This window comes from Alligator sinensis, unplaced genomic scaffold (assembly GCF_000455745.1).
Source record: "Alligator sinensis unplaced genomic scaffold, ASM45574v1 scaffold264_1, whole genome shotgun sequence".
Classification (NCBI taxonomy): Eukaryota; Metazoa; Chordata; order Crocodylia; family Alligatoridae; genus Alligator; species Alligator sinensis.
In genome coordinates, this window is record NW_005841831.1 from 5,735,430 (window position 1) to 5,761,756 (window position 26,327).

A 26,327-nucleotide genomic window follows, 5' to 3' on the forward strand; every position below is an offset into this window, starting at 1 on the left:
TGTGCGTATCGCAAAACCGTAATTTAAGTAGGTCCCTAAACATAGCTATAGAACGTAACAGCTGCTGCATGTTTTATAGCAATTTGCCCCCCCACTTCTCAGAGCTGCTCTAATTAAAGCGCTGCTGCCTAACCTCGAGTGCATGTATAAACACCCGGAGATACCAGAGAGCTGGTCCCTGGCAAATTGTTGAGATTGACTTTAGTCAGCAATCAAGTATTTTTTGAAACTTTCAGTATTGCATATTATTCTTATATATAAGAAAATGGTAAATGTAATAATACTCTAAGTGCTAAACAGAGCTTACCTTTTAGAAGCTCACTTGTTGCTCCATTGCATTTGAGAGTGGCTGCTGACAACCTGTGTTCTGCTTGTTTGGTTAAAAGCAAAATACCTTGTAGATCTGCTTTATAAAACTAGAGGAGGAAGAAAACTAAAATTTAACTTCAAGTTTTTACTGGTGTGATTCAACATACAGCAACTTCTAGTGAATTTTATAAAGATAATGTATACTTGTCAGCTGGATAGAGAAAAATGAATTAAATGTGATTTTAGAATATCGCTAAATATGATTGCACAGGTAAAACAAAATAGTGTTGACAACACCATTGTCTGTAATGTGATTAATGAAGTATGTTTAGGGCACAGGCTGTTTATTGCTGCTTTGTTTTAAAGCTGGTGGGGGGTCTCTCAGCATCTCTTCTACATAGAAATACCATTATTAAAGTCTCTAACTTGAATGGAGGAATGAGTCTGTTATGCACACAGTCCTATAATAGTTGGTATCAGTGCATTGAAAACAGGATGCCTGAAACTGCATTATATATGTACCCATTTTTTAGCCTCTTGATAATTGGTCTGATATTTTTCAAAGGTGGTATAAGCACCTCCAGTTACTCTTGACTTCGCTGCAAGTCATGACTATTTAGGATTAGGTCCAGAAAGTCCAGTGACTTTTCAGATCCTGTAATGAGGTTTGATGTGCAGTATTTTGTACTGCCACACTTCAAAAATCTGTATGTGTAGTCGATTGAGTGGGATTTAGGAGTCCCTTCTATGCCTTCAGCTTCTGTTGTGAACTGTGCTGGATGAGTAGAGGAACATGATACTTTGCAAGATGAAAGTAAACACAACCATGCTTTCATCTCTGGATCCTTAATTGTAGCAGTTTATTGACAGTTTTGCATCTAGTGCAACTAAGGCAGTATTGGAGGGAGCAGGGGACAAAAGAGGTGCAAAGAAAATCCAGAATTTAAGGTGAGTAATCACTTATTCTCTTGCACAGAGTTATTCTTCACAGTTGCTTAGTAACATGTTTCCCTTATCAGATAGATTTAGTTCCTCATTACTATTGCTTTCATTCTGAATGATGACCCTACAAGGTCAGATTTTCAAAGTGGGCAGCACCTCCAATTGCGAAATGGCTAAACTTTGAAAAGCTATTTGTACTTGCAGTTCTCACTAATAATAAGCCATCTTATTGTTTGGTTTTGTGTGTCTAGGTATGACCGATTGCTAGAGACCTGCTCCATTGCACTTGTTGGCAAATACACAAAATTCTCTGATTCTTACGCATCTGTCATTAAAGCTCTGGAACATTCTGCCTTGGCCATCAACCACAAACTTGAGATCAAAGTATGTATTTTTCCTCTCCTGAGTAGATTGGTATCTCTCTTTTAACTTGATTATGTGTAGTTGTAGGTAATAATACATAGGACATACCTCAATATTGGCTGAATCGTTTGATTTCAGAATGATTCAGAAACATTCTTCTTGGATCACAGCATCATCCCCTCGGTTATGATTCATGCATTTCAAACCAAAGAAACTCTCCTGCCACTGAAAGTATCGAGGGAACTACGCAATATAGATGCAGGAATTGGTTCCCTCAGATGTTTTGTCTTGCACATTTAAGCTGTGGTAGAGCAGAAAGGGTTTTGAAAGAGCTCTAAATGAACAATTTTTCTTTAACAGTTACTGTAAGCAGTTCTTTGTATGATAGTTTGACCAGGTGCCATATTTACCTGAATCCAAGATGACTTTGAATTTAACACAGTCCCACCAATTAGATTCTAGACCTGGGAAATTTATAAATTCATTATAATTTTCAATGTCTAGAATCTGATTATTGGGTGTCTTAAATTCATCCCCACCAGTGTGGCAGGAAAGCAGCAGGGCAGGCAGTGGGGAAAGCAGGAGCACTGGGACAAGTGGTGGGGAGATGAGCAGACAGCCTTGCTCCCAGTGCCTGCCTCCTCCACCACTTACCCCCATCCCCTGTGTCTGTTTCCCACCACTTACCCCTCCACTCTCTCTGTCCCACCACTTGCTTTGCTACCTACCCACTCTTCTACCTGTTTCCCCAGTTGATCCTGGCACAAGGGGAGCCCCAGAGCCTTTCCTACCCTACACTGCAGGGAGCAGCTGGGCTCAGCAGTGCACAGATTCCTCCTTCTCTTCCTCCCATATCCCCCTCCAACTCTCCCACTGACCAGGAGCAGGTTGAAAGGAGGAACCAGTACGTTGCCACAGCCTCTCTGCAGCACAGGTCAGGAGCAGCTGTGGGGCTCTCCCCATGCCTGCGTCAGCTGGTAGTTTTGGAGAGTGTACATGCAGGGACGCAACAGGAACAGCAGCAGCAGCTTGCAGATTCTTCCTTGTGGTGTCTTCTCCCTACTAGCAAGAGATGGGAGCTGGGCACAGGCAGGGAGCTGGGCAGAGGAGGAACCTGTGCTGTTGCTGCTGTCTCAAGCCAGATTCCCTGCACTGCTGCTGATACTTGATTCTAAGACGAGGCTTTGTTTTACCTATGTTGGATGAGAAGAAAGACTATCTTGCAATCGAGTAAATATGGTAATTTAGCATCAGGCTGCTTCTAACCAATACTGGACTGTCTTTGATACCAGTTATCCGATTGTGCACTGACAGTTTACTACAGCACTTTATCAAGGCTGGGTTGCTTTTCACCACTTTCATTCTGTGTTTGTTGGCCACTTCTGTTAAGAACAAATCCCTTCCTGCACCCATTCTGGGTTGAACTAGTCGATTTTAATATGGGAACTATATTTTACAGGCTTCACGGGCTCTGTTCATGTAGCTGTTAGGCATGGTTTATAAAGCTAGTTAGTCCATTGTCAGGTTTTTGTTAAAAGAACTGAAATGGCAAAGTATAACACCCAGAAATCGGTCAACACCAAGATGAAAGGTGTCTGTGAAACCTTAACTCCGCTCCCTTGTTCCCTTGTCCCGTCAAAATTCAGTCTTCAGTTACTTGGTTATACCTTGTTTGTTCTCCGATATCCCTCCTTCATTCAGAATGGTAGTATGCACTTAATAAAAGGATGTTTGACCTTTTTTATTGGCTTACCCCCTTTTTAAATGTAGCCCATTGTGATAGGGCACTTGGTGCACCTGTTACATGAAAAGGAGCAGCCTGCAGGTGGCAGGGGCCAGTTAGAGTCCCCTGGCCAGAAAGGGTCTGCTCTTGAAGCATATAAACCCAGGGCCTGAGCTGTTCAGGGAGTCTAGCCCTGATAGCCCTGGAAAAAGGAGCTCCTGGGCAACATCTGAGCTGGGGTAAGCAATTCGGGAGGTTTGAGGAAGGGGCTAAGAGGAGGAGAAGGTCCCATCAAGTCTAGGAGTAAAGACCCCTGGGAACACAGAATAGGGGGCTTGGGGTCCAGAGGGAGAGAGCTTGAGCCTAAAAGGGGTGAGTGTCAGCAGGGACAGGGACCCCAAAGGTATCACTGGCCCAGGAGCAGGCCCAGGGCCCAGAGGTAGGGGCCAAAGGCTGAGGAGGGCCACAGCCAGAGACTGGCAGGGCCAGGGGAACCTGTGAGTCTCAACTGGCCTAAGAGTGGGGCCACGAGCCAGAGATAGAGGCCAAAGACTGGGGGTCACAGCTGGAGACCAAGGGGACCAAGGAGCCCATAGCTCAGGAGGGGCAGAGACTGGGGCTGGGAGCCCATAGCCCAGGAGGGGCGCATGTAGGAAGAGGAGAGAGAGAGGAACGAGCATCATCTGCGAGGCATGGATGTGGTGTAAGGAGTGGTCATGTAATTAGCCTTTAAGGCAGAGAGCAGAGACACCTGAGTTCAGGAGTGTGTGATCAGACTTGTGCAGCCCCGAGGCAGCCTCCCTCTTTCTAAAAGAAAACAATATCAAGGTGTGGTAGGTGAGAAAGGGGTATTGTCCAAAGAGCAGGTTAACAAGGGGTGAGGGAGGTTCCAGTGGCCTGATGACCACCTGTGAAGTTGAACCCTGTTACACCAGACACCAGCCAAAATTTGTACTGAATAAGGCAGAGTCCTGCAGACGTGTCTGATTTACTGGTTGGGCCAGTATCACTTGCTATCCGCTCTGCTCAGTGAATGTGGTAGGAAGCATACAGACACCACAGACACCATGGTATGTGTCTTGTAACTAGAGACTGTGCAGTAACAAACAAGAAGCTTCATGGCTTCCAGGTGGAAAATAAACCAGATAAAACACCGGCAGATGTGCAGACAGAAAACAGTCCTGAGCCATTGGGAAGGGATATTCTTATACCTAGATGTCATGAAATCTTGTGCCAACCCAACTGTTCTTGGGTTTCTTAACAGTACATTGACTCTGCTGACTTGGAGCCAGCTACTCTACAAGAAGATCCAGTGCGATACCATGAAGCTTGGCAGAAGCTCTGCAGTGCTGAGTAAGGTTTTGGAGAAGATAGGATTGCCTTTGCATTTGCTGACAGTTTTTGCTTTGTTATTGATTGCAGTTATGCTACTGTTGGGAGCTGTGCACACACACAAGTTAGGGTTTTTGTCCTGAAGAGCTTACAGTGATATGTAAGATAACATGTAATTAGGGGCTGTACTGTAAATGGGGAGGGTGATTGGGAGAGCAGCAGTGAGAATGTGATTAGAAATAGGTGAAGTCAAAACCAGCCAGTCATGTACAAAAGGAAGGAAAAAGGGTGGGGGTAAGTTTGAGGTCAGAGAGATCCATTGGGAAGAGCACAGGAAGAGGAACAATAGTTTGATTAGAGGTGATGGCCATGGCTGGGACAGTCAAGGGAAGGAGAAGGAGAGTGCAGGTATGGGGTAAATCTCTTAAGAAAAGGGGTATGTGGAAGAGGGTACAGACTTCATGGCAGAGGCCTCTGGAGCAGGGCCAATGAGCAAGGTGGGATGGGAATAATAATCAGTGAAGCCAGTAATACCTTTACGTTCCTAGTGTTCTTGGGTGCAGTTGGGACAAACTACATTATAGTTTAGTTGATTTGTTTCCTTCGCAGGTGCCTATCTTAACATATTTTGGCAAATTGATATTTGCTGCAGAGAACATGAGTCAGGCTGTATTAATGGTTTTGCATTTTCAGAACATATGAAGAATAGCAGTATTGTAGCCTGCATTCTTTAGGTTTTCCTGGGAAGATTTATACCATATAGCCCAGGGCTGCACTGACAAATGCTTTCCTATACAGTCTTGAAGCAAAATAGTTGAAGAGTGTAATTTGAGGATATAGCAAACTGGCATGTTTCATGTGGATGATTTTTTTTTCATCTGTGTACAGTGGAGTCCTGGTTCCAGGTGGGTTTGGTGTTCGAGGAACAGAAGGGAAAATTCAAGCTATTTCCTGGGCCAGAAAACAGAAAAAGCCCTTCCTAGGTGAGAAATCTAAAATGCCTGACTTAATAATGCCAAGAACTGTTGGGAGAGGGGAAAAAACAAGGTCAGACTATACACAACTGAAGTCTGAGTCCTCCTTTCCCCTCCAAAATATTATTTTGCCCCAGCCAGTCCTGTTCCTTCTTTTCTCCTTTAATATTCTCTTGTTGCAAGCATCTGGGCTAGAACAACATGGCTGATAGATAACATTATAACTGAGAGATCATCAGCACAGCATTTTAAATATGTTTTCAGAATATTCAAAAGAAATTCAGGTTTTCTTTGGGATAGACTTGATTGCAATCATTCTCCCATTGATTTAATTCTAGAAATGCATGGAATGAGAAAAGGGTAAAGGAAGCTAGTAGAGAAGAGGCTAGTGCTGCATACAGATGATACTGTTGTGTTTTTTAACAAACTTTCATGCAGCAGTAGGGATTTATCTGTAAATATACAACTTTTATTCTGACTTTGAATACTATAGGAAAACTACCTCCACTGGAGCATTGGAGTAAGATTGCCTGCTGTCCACACTGAAAAAGGGATTTGTATTATCAGTATAAAGGTACCATGTGAAGCCTCAAATAAGAAGATGACTCTATTGCACTAGGCAATATACACTTAGCAAGGTGAAAGGCCACGGAGTCTTTGACATCTGGTTAATACTACCCTCAGCTTTGCCTTCTTTGTAATTGTTCTGGAGTACCGTGTCCAGTTTTGGGCCCCCACTACACAAAGGATGTGGACGAGTTGAGAGTTCAGTGGAGGGCAATGAAAATGGTGAGAGGGCTGGGGCACATGACTTCTGAGGGAACTGGGCTTATTTAGTTTAGAGAAGACAAGACTGAGAGGGGATTTAATAGCAGTCTTCGACTACCTGAAGGGCGGTTCCAGAGAGGATGGAGCTGGACTGTTCTCAGTGGTGGCAGATGACAGAACAAGGAGCTATGGGCTCAAGTTGCAGCAAGGGAAATTTAGGTTAGATATTAGGAAGAATTTTCTCACTAGGAGGGTAGTAAAACACTGGAACAGGTTACCCAGAGAGGTTGTGGACTCTCCATCCTTGGAGCTTTTTAAGATCCAGCTAGACAAACCCTTGTCTGGGATGATCTAGTTGGGGATGTGTTCTTAGATCAGGGCATCTGATCATTAACCCCTTCTGACATAGCAGCCCCCTATCTCAGTTCTGCCCATCCTGCCCAAAGAGATTAAAATGTGGGCATGATGAATGACTTCTCGCAGGGAAAAAAATATTTATGCCAACCAGTATGCTTGGAATCCCTGGCACTGGAAAGAAGTTCAGAGCTGTGGGCATGAGGGAATGGCAGGGAATACTTGAAATGGAGAGGGAGGGTGGCTTAGTGGGAGCTTCTGGGGAGAATGGAGGAATTTAGTGAATTCTGCTTAAACAAGGAATGAAGTATGTAATTCTTTATTTGGACAAATGGTGGCAGAAAAGAAATATTAGCCTGTTCTGTAGATAGGGAGCTGAGGCTCATAGAGAAAATAATTTGCTCAACACCTCACCTAGTATCTGTGGCACAGCAAAGCAGAACTCAGATCTTCAGTCAGTAATGCAACGATGAGCACATCCTTCCTCTGTAAATTAGCAGCATTCCATTTGTTGCAGATCTTCTGCATTAACGGCAGCACAAAACCTTGCCAAGATAGCAGTGGGATCAGCTCACTGCCTGGAGTGGCATTCATACTTCTTCTTTTTCCTTCTGCAGGAGTTTGCCTGGGAATGCAGCTGGCAGTTGTGGAGTTTGCACGCAATGTTCTTGGCTGGCAAGGTAATTCCACCAGTCAACAGTTTTTCAAATTTGGGTTATTAAAGGATCGATTGTGATGATGGGATTGACTGCTCCCAGACCTTAGCAGTTTCCCAAAGGGTGTGCAGTGGCACACAAGTGTGCTACAAAAAACAATACTTAACCAGTATCGGATCTGACCTGCAGAGCTGCGTGATCTGGCTCATGGGTCTCCCCATCAGTCTGGAAACTTGGCTTTTGGGAAGAGATGACAATAAACACTGCCACCACTACCTCACTGCAAAATTTTCCAAGCTCTGCATGGCAGGATTAGGCCCCAGTTGAGCCAAGTCCACAGAGCTAAAAGGTTGGGCACCACTGTACAAGTTTTATTCATATAGCCAAGATGTGGGTGGAGGGGTTATTATTAATATAAACTCCTTTGAAACTTTATTCCAGCTTCCCTTTGCAAGAAAGAAAAACTGAATTTATTTTGCTTAACCCATTAATCTAAAACTTGGTAAGGTGAGGGACACTTGTCACCATGCCTAAGATGCTAGGATTCCAATCCCAGTCTGCTTAATGGCTGGAAAAGATCTTAAAACAAAAGTTTTAATGTCTAGAATACTATGCAGCTTTCCTATCAAGCCATTATTAAAACAAGTTGAAAACTGAATTATTGTTGTCTCCCAGACTGTCCCTGTCACAAATGACCTTTCTGTCATCAGAAAGATAACAGTAAGTATGGGGCTTAAGCTGTTATCCAAGAAAGCCAATAAATATATTTCATTTTTTTTAGTAGCTGGGACACATCATGTGGTGTCCTTGCTTACCTGTATTGATTGTGCTAGCAGATTTTGATAAGTGTGAGGAACAGAATTCTGCTTTTTTTGAAGAAAAGCCATACTTGTATCTTGTAAGAAACTTCTTGCTTTTAATCCAGTAATATAACTTTACAGATGCAAATTCTACAGAATTTGACCCCAAAACTACACATCCCGTGGTGAGTATGGAGTGACTTGAATGTCATATATGTTTAATCCCTTTGCAGGCTGGCAGTGTTTTCTGTGCACCTACCTTTTCAGAAGTAACCAAAGACCTTTGAGTTAACACCTCTTGTTATTTTGGTAGAAGTGTATATGTTGTTAATATTCCAGAATATCTCAGTTTGATTTACCACTTCTTAGAAAATGAGGAATTGGCATGTTATAATGTATAGGTATTGGTCCCTCTCCCCCCCGACACATTGTTGTGAAATAAATAACTTTATCTTTGTTAAGAATTTAAAGGCAATTTTAATATGGATGATCTTTTATGTAGTAATCAGTGAGTGTTGTGATGGAATTAAGGATATGAGCAAAGTGGTACAGTGTTAGAGACCATCCCAGATACTAGCATGCCCAAATGCTGACTTTGTCATAGATTTTTATCTTGATTTGGCCAAATCTCTGTCTGCTTAGAAGTGGGGTTGCAAGTCCATAAAATTTCAATTAGGCTAGCCAGAAGGAAAACCAAGCACACTGAGTTTGAGATTGACATCAGCTCTAGTGATTTAAAACATTGCTTTCTCACACCACCAAAAAAGGAATATATTTAAAATCTCAAGCTTGTAAAGTTTTTATACAGATGGAGATTCTGATTTTTTTGCTGTTCAAAATCTGTAAGGAGAGTACTGTTTACATTAGAATATATACAACAGACCAATGACACTCTCTTCTCTACTGAGACGGTTGCAAAAATTAACAACTGCATTTCTGTACAGTCAGATCTCATTGTTCTTTTCCTATGTTGTCTTGTGCATGTTTTCACTTGAATCCTGTTAAGACGATTTCTTCCTGCTTTGATCATATTTCACCATCTGAATATGCTCCCCCAGGTCATAGACATGCCAGAACATAATCCTGGGCAAATGGGTGGGACCATGAGGCTTGGAAAAAGAAGAACACTCTTCCAAACCAAGAATTCAATCATGAGTATGTCATTTGTTTGGTTTTTTGCCTGTTTTATCTGGTAGTGGAGGTTCTGATGGTAATCAATCACATTAGCTTTTTAATCATCTCTGGACAAGGCTTGCACGATCATGCAACATGTACTGATTGCATGATTTGTTGATAATATGGGGAAAGGTGATGGAAAATAAGACAGGAAAGAAATGGAAACATTAAACTGATAACTCCACCTGATAATTACGTCTAAGACAAATCATCTTTTGGTGCAGGAAAACTGTATAACGATCATGACTTCCTGGAAGAGAGACATAGACACAGATTTGAGGTACAGATTGTGTTCTGCATTTTGCAGACTTTCCTGCTACAGAGCCTAAGCATGAGAGATCATATGTTTTCTGATTTCTTTTTCCATAGGTGAATCCAGAATTGAAAAGTAGTTTTGAAGAGCAGGGCCTGAAGTTTGTAGGCCAGGATGAGGAAGGAGAGCGAATGGAAGTAGTTGAGTTGGAAGGTGAGCACTTAAGCATTTGGGTTATACGTTGGTGTATTTGGCAGGGAGTGACTTTTTTTTTAAGTCTGGCATGACAACTCGTCTGTGGGATCAGGGCAGAATCTCAGTGTTCCTTTCCTTGACTGAATAAAGTGCTAAATAATGACGGTCGGAAGAAACTAACAGATCCTCACAAAGAAGGAAATGACTAGGAGCTGGGGTCAGCAACCTATGGCCCATGGGCTGGCTCCAACCTGCCAGGCAATTGTCTGGCCTATGAAGTTGGGACGCTATCAGCTATTTTGCAGCATGTTATCAATGTGGCAGGGTGGGGAGTGCTGGCAGCCAGATCAGAAGCAGCAGTCTTTGTTTGGACCTAGTTCTGTTAATTTGGCCTGCTGCTCCTAAAAGGTTGCTGATTCCCTAAGAGTCACTTCTGTTAGTCTGTCCAGGAAGGGCAGAATAAAGAAATGTCTTCTCTAGGGCAGAGAGGGGGCCAGAGCCAGGGTTGCACTTGACTGAAACTTGGGATTGTCTATGGAGCAGGGCAGCTTGGATCCCAGTAACATTCTGTGGTGCCTGTCAGCAGTAGGTGCCAATAGGAGATGTCAGAAAGTTTGCCAGAAGGCCCTTGAAACCTAAGACATGGTGAGCTATCTTATCAATAAGTTGACTCTGATTTTTCTCTCCTGTTAGAACATCCGTTTTTTGTTGGAGTTCAGTATCATCCAGAGTTCCTATCCAGACCCATAAAGCCATCTCCCCCATATTTTGGCCTCCTCCTGGCTTCTGCAGCAAGACTCGTGCATTATCTACAAAAAGGCTGCAGGCTTTCACCCAGGTAGGTTCAAATAAGTACCCTTGTGCCTATCTTTCTACAGTGCAGTACTAGAGCTGGATATTTTCTTTTTTTGACAGAGGAATGGGGATCCAACCATGCCTGGCACAAAGGCATCAAGTTTGTTATTTCAGCTTCCCTTCTTACAGCTCCCTCATCCTGACCTGTGTTGAGAGGGGCTGTTGAACCATACTGCCACATAGAGAGGTTATGTCCGTAAGGAAGACTAACTCCATGCAGAGGACAGGCAGCACTCAGTTTGCACTATTCCTTTAGGTACGGGGAGCCCCAGGGCTGTTACGAAGCACTGCAATGAGGCTTGTCCTGTGTATAAACTAGCAAAGGCTTCTAGCATCCTTGCCCCGCACTCCTTCTTGACTTTAGGATAAATTTATTCTAAAGTCAAGGGCTGTTCCCTTCTAGCCCTATGTATTATGCTGTAACTACACAAAGCAGATATGTAGTAATACATAAAGTCCATCCTCTGACTGGTGACCTCTGCCCCTTCTCCTTACCTTTCTCATCAATGGACATTGTTGGTGTAGATGAACCAGTCATGACATTCATATGCACATAGAAAAATAATGCTTGTAAAGGACTGTAACTATACAATTCCAGAGTACATGGAAACAGTTTTTAAAGAATTAAGAGACTAAGAAGCAGCAAAAGTAGCAATATTTTAATGCAAAAGGAAGCCATAGAAGCTCCTGTCATTGGGTTACAATGTTAATGTACAGAAAGTTCATATAATGGTAGCTGGCAGTCATGGTCCAGCCCTGTTGTTCTGAATCTTTTAGCTAAGCAGATACACAATTAACATGAGTTTAAATGTAAAAGTATCTTCACCTTGAGAATACTGAGGTTGTTGGCGTGACTGTAATGAGAACTGAAAGTGTCAATGAGTTTGCATTGGGTGGGAGAAGTAAGTAATTTGGTGCATTTTTGGCTGGTATAATCAACTAATCAAACAATTCATGTCCTGGTGCCAAGAGTCTGTCTTTCATTGCACTAACATGCTTATGTGGTCTAATGATGCTGAGCATCGACTTTGGTATGAGTGGGCTGGCTTATAGTGTCTCTCATTTCTGAGTTTGTAGTTCCGATTTAATAAACTCTACTTACAGATTAAAGGCAGGAAGCCCTTTGCATTAGCAGTCTGGAGTAGAAAGGGTCATGTTGGGGATTTTTTTATAACTAATCTGCCATTACTAACACATCATTGGTGCTCTCCTTGCCTTTTATGAGGGAATAAATGGTTTCTGAAAAGTAGAATGAATGGTTTCTGAAATTACACCATGTTCTTGTGATTTAACTTCATTCACATAGAAACTACAGGGTTTCAAGTATAGCATGCTTTGCTTTACACATGACTTATTAGGTTGTTTTTTGTTGTTTTTTTTTGCTTTGTTTTTTGAAGGAAATTCTTACAATGTTATGGTCCACTTAGTTTTAAATGAAAGCCCTGAAAAACTAAAAGCCAGCCTCCCTGATGTTTTAGTTGTGGTATATTTGGTGAGACGCTGTGCTAATTTCCTGGAGGCCTTTCGAGCCAAAGAAAACCTCTGAAGGCCTTTGGAGACAAGGTCGACAAAGTGTTTCCCCAAACCCATCAGTCTTCTGTGCCTACTGCTACTTACCACTAAATCATAATCTGCAGACTGGTTCCCAAAGAGTTTATGCTTTCTAAAACTAAGGCATTTGAGGCTAGCTGTCTGGCCAGTTCTGTGGTATAATCTCATTAAAGCTTCTTTTCCTAAAGCTTTCTAAATTCTGCAGGGATACCTACAGTGATAGAAGTGGCAGCAGCTCACCTGACTCGGAGATCACAGAACTGAAGTTCCCATCAGTAAATCATGACTAATTTTTGGTAACTTTCAAACTTCCTTTTTGTTTCTGCTTGCCTGCTTCTCCCTCCAAACTTCTGTATGTTTCAAACCAGTCCGGAGCAAGTACATATCCCATAAGAGTGCTCCTGTGCTGCATATGCACATGTTCCGTCTGTGTTCTTCTGAGTGGTGCATAGTGTCTTAAGTTTGTTTGGGTGGTTTGTCCCCTTTTCTTAAGAAACTGGGTAAACAGCAAAGTTAGTAACGTGTATTAGAGGTCTGAGTTTACTTTTATTATTTGAACTACACAAAGTATAACATACTACTTACTGTTTTAAATAGGAGATGTTGAATCCCAGAATCAGTTACAGGATTTAACTTTTATAGAAATGTCATCTTGAGACCTCATACCAAAGACAGAAAAGTTGAGGATTAAGAAAAGTCATCAATATTTTGTTGAGTAGGTTTTTAACTGAGATGAAGTATATGCAATTGAATGTGCTTTCGAATGGGAGAGAAGAAAGCCTGGTAATTGATTCACTTAGCCTGAGACCACATCTATTATTTGTAGGCTCATCTATCTGTCTGGCTCTTTGATTTTATTTTGGAAGTGTTTTTTGGGCCATGTCCACGCAACAAAGCTATGCCAGCAGAAGTCCAGTTCTATTGGCAGAAGTTTGAGTGCATCCACGCTCAGAGGTCCTTTTTGGTGGCTGAGCCCTTCACTCTGCCAGCGAAGTGACTCCCCCTGCTATCTGCTACCAGGAGTTCTGCTGGCAGAGGCAGGTATAAACATCATCTTACTGTCCCATTTCTTCTTTAGATATCAGGTTTCTGTTTTACAACAGTGACATGGGACATGAGAGATTCTAAGCTCTCTCTGCTCCAATAGTAACTGCAGGAGCAAAGCACCTATTAAAGTCGGGTTTATTATTAAAACACTTTTTTCTCATTTAAAAAACTCCTGAAAGTCCGGATGCTTTAGGGCAGGGGAAAGTTGTGATTCATTTTTTAAGTGGATTTTTCTTCTTGGAATGGAAGTTCCTCTGTTGCTCTTGGGTATATTCTTCTTCACATTCTTACATAGTTGCTATATTTCAAAATAAACAGAATTTACACACACTTATTTCCAAGGGAGAGGGGTTTTTTTTGGTTGTGTAAAGACATGCAGTCAGGATGGCCAGTTTTTCCTCTCCTCAGAACTGTCATTCCAGAAGCAAAGTGCAAAGCAAAAAAGTGAAGTGTCAGAAGAGATCAGAGCTTTATGCTTGTATTACAAATCAGGTTGCTAACAGTATTTAGTACAGAAATACTCTGTGAACCACTTCTTCCCTCCATGAAGTTGTCTTGATCCCTTGGTGTCTTACAAACATTTTGGAAAGCCTCCCGTTGTGTTATTACGTATACTGTGGATTGCATGGAGGCATCTGGCCGCTGTGAGGCCACATTCCAGGAGATGAACAAAATAAAAAAGCGACTTCCTGCAGGGAGTGATGCTGACTTCTGTGTTAATACCTCCGATCCCACCACCAGCTTGATGAGGAAACATATGGGTTCATATATCCGAGCTCAACTCAGTTTTTAAGAGTTGGCCCAAGGAAACAAGATTTTAACTCCTATGACAAAGTGCTTCAGCTCAGCCAAAGAGGAGAGAGTTCAGTTTTATTTCTCAGGTTTGCAAAACATGGATTCTAGGTCAGGGGTAAATAACATGTTGAAGTGGTGGGGGTGAGGGCACTTTAACAGACCTTAGTTCCAGGCATAGGCCATTTCCAACACAGCCTGTGCCACAGCCACTACTTCCCACCCACAGTGTCACCACTGCTGCTTCTCTCGGCCATTGTGCCGTTGAAGCCCCTTGGCGCTCTAGGCCAGATAAAACGGCTGGATCCAGCCTGCAGGCCATAGGTTGTCAATCCCTGTTCTAGTTTATTTTAATACTGTTTCATCGAGTGAATTTGTTTTCAAGGAGGTATATATAATTTATTTCTTCTTAAACACTCCTGTAATGCTCCTAGAGGCTAACAGGGTGCTGCTTGAGTAAAGGCAAATGCAGAGCACTATACTTAGTCATGCCCCTGCAGGCCAAGCTGAATCCTTTCTGGGCTATGCACTTTCACTCTGCTGCTCTCAACCAAAAGTAATTCCTGCCCTTTGTCTCCCTCTCTAGGTCGATCTTCACTAGAAGAGAAGAGCCTTCCTTTAGACTTTCGAGGCATTCTTACAGCAATAGCATGAAACTGTCAGCTTTGGGCTTTTTAAAATTATGCTTTTCTAATTTTGTTATGAAATTTTGTCCCCTTTTTATTTTCCAAACTTTCTTTTTTTCTTGTTTAATGGCCCCCCCTATGGATCCTGGTTACTCCCTAAGAAGACCTCATCATGGCACATACAGCTCCAGGCCTTCTCTACCATTATTACCACCTTTGAGAAGAGAAACAAAGTCAAGAAGGCTAGGTGCTGAGATGGGATTGAGGATGCTAGGAAAAATCCAGCCACACACAATTTCTTAATGATGCATGGTAATACTAGCATGAATTTGTACTTGGAAACATTAGTATTTAGGTTGCTTCCTCCAAGCCATCTGTTTTGGAGCAGCACAGGTATTATTGTACAGTTGTACTATCTGGAGAAGATTAAATTCTGCAGCTTTTTTCAAATCTGCTCTTAAACTGTGTTGCAGAAGTTGGGATGTCAGTTTATTCTGCTTTATGCAGCCTGTCTTTTTAAAACTGGTGTTTAATACACTTCAGTACTGGTGTTTTTTCAGGCATTTATTGTTGGCAACGAATTTTTTAACCAGGAAAATCTTACTCCTGGCACAGAAGAGTTAGTCTTGGACATAATCAACTCTGATTCAAACTGTGACGTTTTTCTCTGCAGGGATTTAATTAACTTGTGATCATGTTAAAAGGCCACAGGATCAGGAAGACCCATCTCTGCCTGAATGTAGTGTGATGTTTATTTTTTTTATTTTTAGCCCTTTATAATGCCAGCATTTGCTGGTGCTGCTTATTGGGCTGGGAATTCTTAACTCCTTGCATCAAGGGGGTATTGAAGAAAAGAGAGTGAGTTGTTTTTCATATGCTGCCTTGAATCGTAACACATTCTTCTAATTTTGAACAGTTCAAGGTTCTCTTTCCTTTTTTTTTTTTTTTTTTTTTTTAAACTCTTTAAAGATAGGTCTTTCCTTTCCTTTTCTTTGTACTGCAGGAATGTGTGTGTTCCTGCACTAAGAATGTCACACAAAGTGCTGTTTTCCTAAAGGATGGGTGTAGCAACTTGCTTGCAACATCATTTGATTTAATCTTTAGATGTGCACTGCCCAATGATGTTATGCTCAAAATTGCACAAAGGTGGGGATGAGATAATGGAAATGGTTTGATGGGAAATGTGATGTGATGCCCTTTTCCAGCTTTTTGTCACAGTGTAAGCAACAAAGTTGGTCTTCAGTAACTAGAAGAAAGAAATTTTCTTTGTTTAGTGTCAGATTGAGTACTCTTCAGTTCAGTAAAGTGTGGGGTAAGCTGTATGTCTCAAACAGTTTAGTAGTAACCCTTGCACAGTTTGACTCCCAAACTCATGTTCTAATAATGTGAAATCTCACTTAAAACCGTGCCCTCATTACAGCCCTCCACGCTTTATTCTTAAATACAACATAGATTTCTTTAAAAGTTTAAAGCTGTTATTCTTGACAAGAATCTTGGTAAGAATTTCTTGAGTGATATGTATGTGCCATTATAACAGTCCTATAATAAATATTAATTCAGTTTATATGTTCTGTATATTGAAATACACATGCCATAAATTGGCTAATTCTTTAACAATGTGGCCTCACATAGTACTTGTAACCCTTGCCATTCGCAGGGGATACGTTCTCGTATCCCCCACGAATGGTGAAATCCATGAATAAGGCACTGTGTTCATGAACGCAGTGCCCCCGGCAGCTGTGGGGGCAGGCACGGCTCCAGTGGTAGGAGCCCGGCGGCAGCAAGCGCGGGGCTCCCGCAGAGTTCCTGTAAATGTATAAAGTGTATTTAAAATGCAGGTTCAGCATTTGTGAATATCTGAAACTGCGAATGCCAAACCCGTGAATAGTGAGGGTTTTCTGTATCTTTTGCCATGGCTTTATTTTCTTTTCTAAGAATATTTTCTATTATTTTGGCTGGAAGTTTATAACTAATTTAATCAAAATTTGTAAAATAGTAATAAAAATTGCAAAGAGGCTACTGAGTTTCTCTTGGATTCCAGGAAACAGACTAAAGTAAAGTGTGTTGTATAATCTAAATGCAGCTCTCTGCCCGCTGCTTCAAATGTGCTGTCCATTGGGGTGATCATCTTTTTTTGGTATGCTGTTTGTATATAGTACTAAAATATCCCTGGTGCAACCCTACTGACACTGCCAAACAGCTTTTGTAATCAGGTGTCTCATTTTTGTCATTGATGGAAACAATTGTAGAACAGGAACCACTTTTCTGTCTTCTGTTTTCCTTCCCTCTGCACCTCTCTGCTGTTTGTTTTGATTCAGCCTGCCTCTGCCCATCATAGTCACCTCTTACATTTTGTGTGGCTAGTAGCTGATAAGATGACTTCCGACTAGCTTGCCTTCCTGTTGCATGCTTTCTGAATTGAAAATCAAACTCCAATCACAAGGAAGTCAGTGAGAGTTTCTGCAGGTGTCACTAGGGCTATAGCTTGAGCATAATTCACAGAACATTGGGCTTTCCTTCATTAGGATTGGATTTTTTTATAGTAAGTGCTCCAGCTCTTTTAATCAGCTGCTGTTGTAGCAGGCTCCCTGTGCATCTGTTCTCATGCACTCTTATTTCCATGTGGCTGACTGCTGTTTTTTCCTTTTTGTTGAGTTTGAAAGTAGTCAGTGCTAACCACTTCCTTGAGGTTTTATGCAAAAGTAAAATCTAGATCACCTACTGCTGAACATCAGGTTTTAGGACTTTTAATCGTAAGTCACTGAATTCTTGTTCTGTCTATGAGCATTGGCACTGACGTTCCTAATTTGAGGCTGGGGTTGTGTTTAGTGGCCCAAAAGAGAAGTGTTTCTACCCATTAGCCACATCTACACAAGATGCTGACTGTGCAGTAGTGTCTCGTGGAAAAATTGATGATGTGATGCTACTGCGCAGTAGTGTCACACAAAGCGTTTGGCACTACTGCACGTCTCATGTAGGTGCAGTCACTGAATTGCCAGCATCGCTTCTGAAAGATGTGGGAGTCTGTGGAAGGACTATGTACATCACAATTTCTGACTGCTCACTGGATGAGATTATTGGTGTTACCTGCTGCTCGGTACCTGACTTGGTTGACTTCACAGGTGTCTATGCGCTTTGGGAACAGGAAAGGTAAAGATAACTAGCTGAAACTGCAATGCTTGTCTATCCTTCAGTATACCAAGGTGAGCAGTTTCTCACTGCCACCATCCTCCTCCTCCACATTCTCCTTTTAGTAAGTTCTCTCTGTCCATCTGGCTCTAGTTCCCTCTCTTTTTACTTTTGTTAGTAATGAGTCTTTCTTTGTGCTAGCACCTTTCTTCCAGCATGTTGAGTTTCAAACCTTTAAAGCCACAGTGATAGTAAAAAGGTAGAAATAAGGAAGGAACCTAGAACTTGGTAGGAAATAGGGACAGGGTCTGAATACCTCCCTCTGAGCTGCATTATGGTACCTATCATGGGTATGGTACCCATACATGTCCCATCCTCCAGTATTAATAAAATCCAGCAAGAAACGGGATTTATGAGGCGGGACACGTTTTTTCAACAGGGAATAAAAGATGTAGCAAAAACATTAAATAAGGATTTCCCTTTTTATTGAGGCATAGACTGGTATTTTCTTTCTAGCTATTTTACTGCACTTCAGTATGGGTAAAATGGGATTTGCCTTGTTTCCTTCCCATCTTTGTTGAAAACGGTAGCAGTAATGTATATGCTAAGATGTCAGTAGTGTGGCTGGCCTGCGACTCTGAGCTGCTGCTGTTAACCAAGGCAAAAAGACTGTCTCAAGTTTGTGTGAGGAGTGCACCTGCCAACTCTGTACCTCTGCATACTCAATTTCCAAGTGTCCAAATTGAAGTAGTTTGAAAATATTTCTTCTAAAGTTTAGGGTTTCACATGCGAGTTACATGTGAAATAGTCTGTGTGTGTTGCTGTGGATTCTGCCATGGGTTCTTCATGGGTGAGGTTGGAGTTTCTGAATAGTGTCTGTGTGAACCCCACATCCTCCAAATGCTGAGCCATACACCTCTCAAAGGTGTAAAGGCAGAGCTTTCATGACCCACCCTCAGTTCCCTGGTACCATCTGTGGCAAGGGGGTACAGCCTAAATGTTGTTTGTAAAACAGCCCCATCATTTTTTTGTAATGATCTCCCAAAGTGAGGGGTGGGGAGGGACAGACCCCCTCACGCCCTGCTGTACTGTGCAAAAATGTTGCACGTGCATGCATTAACAGCTGTCATGGGAAACTAAACCCAGAGGCTTTAAGTCTTGTTTAAGTCCTGTTCTCAAAGCAGTGGTTTTATACAGGGTTTTTTTGTTTTTGTTTTTATCAGTGAGCACACTGGATACAACCTCCCCAAGGCCTGAGAGGGTATCTTCATTAGGGATCCCATATGCTGCCACTCTTCCTTTCGCACTCAAAGTCAGGAGTTGAGATCTCAAAATGTATTGGATTTGAGCAAAACATGAGAGTTGCATCTGATCCTGCAGAAGAGACATCCTCCATGTTTGAGTCAAGAACAGTATTAACTGAAGTCCCCCAGTGACCAGTCACAATACTGCAGGTTCCATTGCAAAAAACCCCATCTAAAATGTCTTGGTGCTGAGATCTCAAACACCAACCATCCTTGGCTTTTAGCATTTCCAGCATGAACTGTCTGAGCACCAGCTCCAGGCCAAAGAAACCTAGCATCTGAGCGATCTACTCTCAAGTATCAAACACAAACACAGTTTAGTGCATAGGTAGGGTCATCCCACAGGGTAAACCCCAGTCACCCATCCAAGGACAAATCTAAATGATTGCCGAGGTACAAGCCGTAAGGAAATGCAAGGAAGCCTTAGATTTTGCAGTAAAATAGCCATCCATCAGGACAGATACTGCTTTGCATTATACTACTACCAGGGTACCTCTCCCACCAGCTAGTAAGGCTCACTCCACCAGGGCCCAAGAAATGTTCTCCCCTGCTTTTGAAGCAGCTGAAATTGTAAGGCAGGGAACAACTTGCACATGTTGGATGACTTAGGACATGGACCTATCTGCAAATTGGGTGCCAAATTGAACAGCTGTGCTCCATTGTAATGCTGCTGACATCCCTCACCTGGCCAAAGCCCCAAAAGCACATGCTCAGGTGGCTGTTTAGCTATAATGGAGTCTGAACTGACTAGGCCAGCTTGAGGAACTGCATTTCCTTGAGGTAAGTACATTCTCTTGCCACCTGGCTGGAGATGTAATACAATGTTCAGAATTATCAGTGGCTTCCCAAGGGGGTCCAGCCATCCTGCCTAGTTAGAGGTTCAGTCAAACTCAGATAACAAATGTTCTACCATAAAGCATCAATTGTAGGACAGTGTGCAACTAATACATGGCCAAGTGGAGTTATCTCTTGAGTTACTGAGCTAACACTCTTTAGTGAAATGAATTTTCAAAATCTATACGCAAAGTGTTTCCCCTCCCCCTTTTTCCTACCTGCTTCTCCCTTCCTGAGCCCACTTGGCTTTGGCAGCATTGTACCTCTGCTGAATCACACCATGGTGCAGAATCTAGAGTTGGGATTTGCGCTCTGCTCCTGGTTGACTTGTTGCTGTAGCTTCTCGTTCTCCTTCACCAGCGTCTGTATCCTCTCCTCCAGCTTCCTGACTTCCGCTGTCCATTTCTAAAGATGGTCAACAGCACAATAGCTATTTCATTGGGAGACCAACACAGAAGCTAAACTGTCACATGTCTGGGTCCCTTTCCCATACAGTAGCTAGGGAAGCGGATACCTAGTGGGATTTGCAACTGTCACAGGTGGTTTGCCTGACATGGGTTTGGCAGAGATTATGTCAGGACAACAGGCAAGAAGAGTATGAGAGCAGGAAAAGAAAATGAGAGCGATTTGCGCTTGGGTTAAAAGCTGCAGAAATGGTGCATCCCTTAGCATCTAAGAAAGCACGCTGTCAGCTACTAAAGCTGTCTCTGAACAAGTTAGTCTCCAAGGTTAGTCTGCCACTCTGCCTTGCTTTTAAACTAACATGCTACTGTTCTCTCTTTATTACAACCAAGTGCATCTCTGAGCTATTTATTTTCCCTGTCTCGTATTTGCTATGGGAGAAAAACAGACAATAATGAACAGGGCAGCACTTAAGACTGGAAGGCTATGGATAATAAGGGCAGTTCAGTCTACCTTTCTTTAGGTGGAGTTTAATGCTTCTAAGTAATCAGGAACAGGTTGCAGGTGGTTGGCTGCTTGGTGTAATGGCCCACACTAGAAATTAGCCAGAATGTTTGGGCGAAAATAATCATGAAAAGTGCTACAGAATGAGTATTGGCTACAGCACAGAGTGGGAATAAACCACCAGAAAGTCTTGTGTGGGGAAAGTGTTATCAGGGATATTGTGCTGGCCACCAGCAATGCAGGTCTCTTCCCTACAGCCCATATGCTAAGGGATCAGTTAGCTTGATTCTCAGAGGGAATGGGGCCAAGCATCAGGATCATTTTCTGTAATACCAGGTACAAGATCTTCCTTCCAGATATTCTGGCGTAGGGAGACACTCTAAAAATAGTCTGTAGGGCTGTGAAATAGATGAGAAACATTACCAGGAATGGCTAACAGCAAAATTTCAGAGGAAAGGATAGTCTGAATAGCGAATCATCCAGACCATTAAAAGAACAGAGGCTTGCTTACACCCGTGGAATGGAGAAATTAGTAGGATTCAGGGATGTGATAAGCCACGAAGTCAGTTGACTCTCAGCATGGCCTGAATAGAAATGTTGCTGCCCCTCCCAGGTGGTTAGTTTTAAAGTTTGTGTGGAGCAGGGATCAAAGGGAGGGAGGGAGTGGTGCAACTGCATCAGTATACCTCCCCAGATCCACTGTTACCAGTGTCTTCCAAACTTTGGATGCCTGAGTCCCACTTCTTTTCTTATTTAAAATTGGCAGCACACTTCACTCTTACACCTGAACCTTGCATGTTGGATACATTTAGGAAACCCAGCTGGGGTGGCACAGAGCCACAGCACAGGAGAGAGCCACTGATTCAGACCCTGCACCTGAAGAGCTTGAATAACCCTTGTGCCCAGATGGCTCTTTCATTTGATGTTTCTTGTGCAAAAGGCAAGAGACAATAGAAAGGGGCAAATATCACTGGACATGGAGAAGCTGGGTATCAGCTGGCAGGGGGAGGAAGGGTCTTTAACCACATACCCCCAGTGTCTATGATTTGATTAGCAAGGGGTGGAAGGGAGGGAGGGAGTGGTGCAACTGCATCAGTATACCTCCCCAGATCCACTGTTACCAGTGTCTTCCAAACTTTGGATGCCTGAGTCCCACTTCTTTTCTTATTTAAAATTGGCAGCACACTTCACTCTTACACCTGAACCTTGCATGTTGGATACATTTAGGAAACCCAGCTGGGGTGGCACAGAGCCACAGCACAGGAGAGAGCCACTGATTCAGACCCTGCACCTGAAGAGCTTGAATAACCCTTGTGCCCAGATGGCTCTTTCATTTGATGTTTCTTGTGCAAAAGGCAAGAGACAATAGAAAGGGGCAAATATCACTGGACATGGAGAAGCTGGGTATCAGCTGGCAGGGGGAGGAAGGGTCTTTAACCACATACCCCCAGTGTCTATGATTTGATTAGCAAGGGGTGGCAGTTGAGAACATCTCTCCTAGGCTAAGCTGAAGGATGAGGTCCTACTCACTTTGGGAATTGCTGCATCTCTTGTGAAATTCATCCCTGTGCTGACCTCTGCCCAGGGGTGAATTTCATCCCAGCAGCCCTTCAACATGTGGGGCTCCAGGGAAGGGTCCAGTATGAGTGCTGGCTACAACTCAGGCTTGCCCTGGCTTTAGTAAGACATTTTCTGTGCTAGCCCAGCACTGACCATCCATTACCTGCCTACACCACTCCTGAATGGCACTTCCAGAGAGCGGCCCCTGGATGCTGCCATCCCTGCGCAGGTACACCTCTCCCTGGTCCGTTTCATAGAGCAGCACCTCTCCCTGTGGTCGGGGTGGGTGGATGCTGAGCCGGACCACCTTCAGGAAGATCCCTGTGTCTTCAGCTTTGATCACTGGGATGAAGGTCAAAGCGTAGGCATCGGGGAACACCTGTGGCTTGAACCCTTTCAGAATAGAATCGACGAGCAAACGGACACGATCTTCCTCCTTATGCCCACACCTGACCCCATGCACAAAGCCACTGTCCTCCACCCCAACAAACAGGCTGCCTCCTTCGCTGTTGAGAAAGGCGCACGCATACTTCCGGACATGGTACTTGAGGGTCCCACTCAGGTACTCCCCACTGCCCCGCTTGAACTCCACGTTCCTGCTTTCACTGCCCATGAATGCTCCATAGAACAAGCGCTCCTGGCCCACGATCTCCCTCCGGACAATGGCGCTGTCGGACCTGGTGCCGCTCAGAAATGCTGATGGCCGCTCTGCCTGCTTCCGGGTGTGAGGGGAAACCTCCTGGCTGCGGCTGGCCTGGTCTTCCTCTGCCCTTTGTATCCTGCGCCTGTCAGATTCAGCACACTGCAGGCTTGGGGACTGCAAGGGGCTGGTGCTGTTCACTTCTGGGTCATTCTGTGCAAAACCAGAAATACTAAATGTTACACACTTGAGGAGACAGCTGCAGCACAGGAGAGACCCCAGCCTGAATAGCCATTCTTTGACACGTGCAGGCTTTCTTATTTCAATTACATTGTGGACTGGATTAAACCTCAGTGAAACAGGAGAATCTCTACAAGATCTGCTAGGAAGCGAAGAGAGGGAGATTTGGGGTTAACTACTGGCTAAAAGAGGCTTGAAACGTCACAAAGAAACACTATCTTCTACTGCCCAAGTCCTGTTTTCAGAGGACTATGTAAGAAAGAAATATTTTACTCAGGTGTCTAAACAGTTCTCAATTACCCTCTGTTGGAAATAACCCACAGGACCCCACAAAAGCAAGCCTGCTGCAGCAAAGGATGGAGTAGAAAGGGCCCCGTCCCCGCTGTGTGTCACAACTGCCAACATCAGGGTCTGCACAGTTGGTTCCAGTTAAGCCCAGCAGGACCAGCACAGCCCATGAGAGGGAACTGGCAGCGATGACTTCCCGTGTGTCATCCGCTGAATGGTTTAGTTTGTGCTCACCTCTTTCTTCTGCACAAGCCCATAGGTTTCAGTATGAAGCCTTTACGACTGGTGGCAATGGCAGAGGAGAAAACCACCCAGCTTGGCTATCAGGTCCCAAGGGAGCCAGCAGTGCTGCATTAAGCGAGCTCATCTTTTTACTGTGAACAGAGCACATGTGATCTTGAGTCACTGAAATGGCTCTCAACCCCATGGTGGCCATGTTCACAATCGCTCTGAAAGCAGAGTGGGAAGCCTGGTCTGAATCTCAACCCCAGGTTAGTGGCTTGGATTCAGAGTCCACTTGACATTGTTCTCTGGTGGGCTCAGAGTGGAGGGTCACATTGATCCCTTTTAGTCATAAAATGTATGAAATTCCCCTCTGACCTCAGTGGGGAGGAGGGAGAAGTGGAGCCAGAGTGTAAAGGTAAAAGCGGACATGTGTTAGACTCTCAAGTCCCATCTTCCTGAGCAATGCAGGTCTCTTCCCCACAGTCCATATTCTAAGGGATCAGTTAGCTTGATTTTTCTATCAGCTTGGGGAGAGAGTGAGCATTTTGGCAATATTTTTATGGCTATTTATACAATGGTTTGCCCACCTTTTGCTGCACCGTCCCCACCCTTCCTGGGGCTGAATGTGCAAGGGATGCTGGCAATGATCTATAACTGAGTTCCTAAGCGTTTTGGAAGGCAACCACCAAGGAGTAACCTGAGAAAGGCAATAGTTACCTCCTCAGGGTGGATGGAGGTGGGTCTGTGTTACTCCCAAAGCTCATGCTGCCGTATGCAGGGACCAGCTTTTCCTTTTGGTATGTCTCAGCAGAAGCAGGAGAGTGGCAGTCCCATGAAGGGGGACCTCACCAACAGGGCAGACAGGTGCAGTGATGGAAAGGTTGTGCCCCACTCCAGGGCTAAGCCAGACAGCATGCTGCCAGGCCCAACTAACGTTCAGGCTGTGCAAGGTGGACAAGCCCTGAGGTGTGCTCAGGCTTTGGGGGAGGCAACTTGGGAGGTGGAATGCTGATTTCCAAAAGGGAAGGGGTATTGAAGAGCTCTGAAGGAGGCACTGAGGATTGCTCTCTGCACTGGGGAAACTTGTGGCTGCCAGGTCCCCCTCTGCTTTGCTTCCTGGCAGTATTAAGGACTACTAGGCACCAGCCCCACCCTTCCCAGTCAGCCCACTCAGGCTGTTTGCTTTCCCCTACCCTCATACCTGCCCCTCTTGGTCCCACAGACTGACAGCCCTGTGGTGGCACCTACCTCCCTGTACTCCTTTGCACTAGCTGAGCCTCTCCTGCCATCCCCCACCACCAGCGTTTTCCCTTTCATCACAAGCTCCTTCACCAGCTTCTGCTCCATCTCCGAGGTGACCAGGAGCTGCTTCAGGATGCACTCAAGGTCCATCTCAGTTGTTACTTGAACAAATGCGTAGGCCTGTCGTGGTTTCTTCACCACCTCAATGTCATGCCTTTGCAAGGTGATGGTGGCTGTGCCCAGGATGTCCTTCAGCATGCTGCGGAGGATCTCCTGGGAGTATTTGGGGTTCAAATTTCCAATGTACAACACATAGGAGCGAGTCCTGCCAAGCAGCCCTTGCTCCACAGGCTCTTCTACACACTCCTTTGCCAAGGGCTTCTCCGCTGGTGGCTCTGACAAACCGTCCATCACTCAAGGCTCCAGAGCAGAGGACTCCTTGGTTGCAGTCTCAAGGAGGAATGCTGCTCTGCTCCAGCAGCCAGGCAATGAGATTAGTACCTGTCCCTTTCCATTTGCTGTTGGCTTTGCTTCGCTGCAGAAAGGCTTGCTGGTTGGTGGGCCACCATGCTAAATCTGCATGGATTTTTCCATCTGTGGAGTAAAAATCTGTGAACACTGTTACAAAGCAGCCATTAACCCACCTGCTAGGGAGTTCTGGTATGTCAGGAAGGAAGGAAGAGCTTTTACACAATGTTATTTTCTATAGAATTGATCCTGGAGGGGAGAAGACTCCTGGAGTCAGCTTCTTCCCAACTGCTGTCACTCCCGCTAAGTGTTCAGCCCTGGCCCCATGTGCCCAATCATTTTCTGTTCACCATATTCCCACCCTTGCTCCAGGCTTCTTCTTCCATGTCCCTACCCTTGCCTCTCTCTCCACATTCACACACCATCACCCGCTGTGTTCTCCTGGCCCCAATTCATGGCCAGGCCAACCCAGACCAGCTGCTGGACTGATTAACTCCTCACTGCATGTCATGACGCTTCTTGGCAATTCTTTCAGGCTCCCTGTGTGCGACAGAGGGAGCCTTCCCCGCAGAACTGCAATCCCTGAGCCCCAATCCCCACCCCCAGCACTGCCCATGAGGGTCTGCCTATGCGGTGGACAGAAGCACCTCTTCCTCCAGCTGGGTTTGCAAAGAAAATAGCTAGTACAGCATTGTGTATAGAGCCTGGTATTGTCAGCATCTGCTAACCGTGCTCTTGAAGTGCTGTTGGGTCAAGCCCCTTAGGGAAGGTAGTG

General features: G+C 44.1%; 2 protein-coding genes across 3 annotated transcripts in view; one reads left to right on the forward strand and one right to left on the reverse strand.

Annotated features, from left to right (window-relative positions):
• Positions 1-17,466, forward strand: part of CTPS1 (CTP synthase 1) — a 30,750-nt gene extending 13,284 nt beyond the window's left edge. The window contains exons 8-18 of one of the 2 annotated variants that reach the window (XM_006014824.3): positions 1,503-1,635; positions 4,602-4,690; positions 5,558-5,652; positions 7,383-7,445; positions 8,363-8,406; positions 9,280-9,376; positions 9,622-9,677; positions 9,767-9,863; positions 10,539-10,683; positions 12,457-12,547; positions 14,677-17,464. In XM_006014824.3, the coding sequence (XP_006014886.1) occupies positions 1,503-1,635; positions 4,602-4,690; positions 5,558-5,652; positions 7,383-7,445; positions 8,363-8,406; positions 9,280-9,376; positions 9,622-9,677; positions 9,767-9,863; positions 10,539-10,683; positions 12,457-12,541 (904 nt within the window). In that variant the 3' untranslated portion in view covers positions 12,542-12,547; positions 14,677-17,464. Of the gene's footprint in view, positions 1-1,502; positions 1,636-4,601; positions 4,691-5,557; positions 5,653-7,382; positions 7,446-8,362; positions 8,407-9,279; positions 9,377-9,621; positions 9,678-9,766; positions 9,864-10,538; positions 10,684-12,456; positions 12,548-14,676 lie in introns of both variants that reach the window. The other variant, XM_014525168.2, reaches the window with a different exon arrangement.
• Positions 17,467-20,256: 2,790 nt separating this feature from the next.
• Positions 20,257-25,495, reverse strand: SLFNL1 (schlafen like 1). Its single transcript, XM_014521851.1, has 3 exons — positions 25,101-25,495; positions 22,613-23,102; positions 20,257-20,388 (listed from the first exon to the last, which is right to left on the reverse strand). The coding sequence occupies exons 1-3, from the start codon at positions 25,493-25,495 to the stop codon at positions 20,257-20,259; spliced, it is 1,017 nt and encodes a 338-aa protein (XP_014377337.1).
• Between the last annotated feature and the right edge of the window lie 832 nt (positions 25,496-26,327).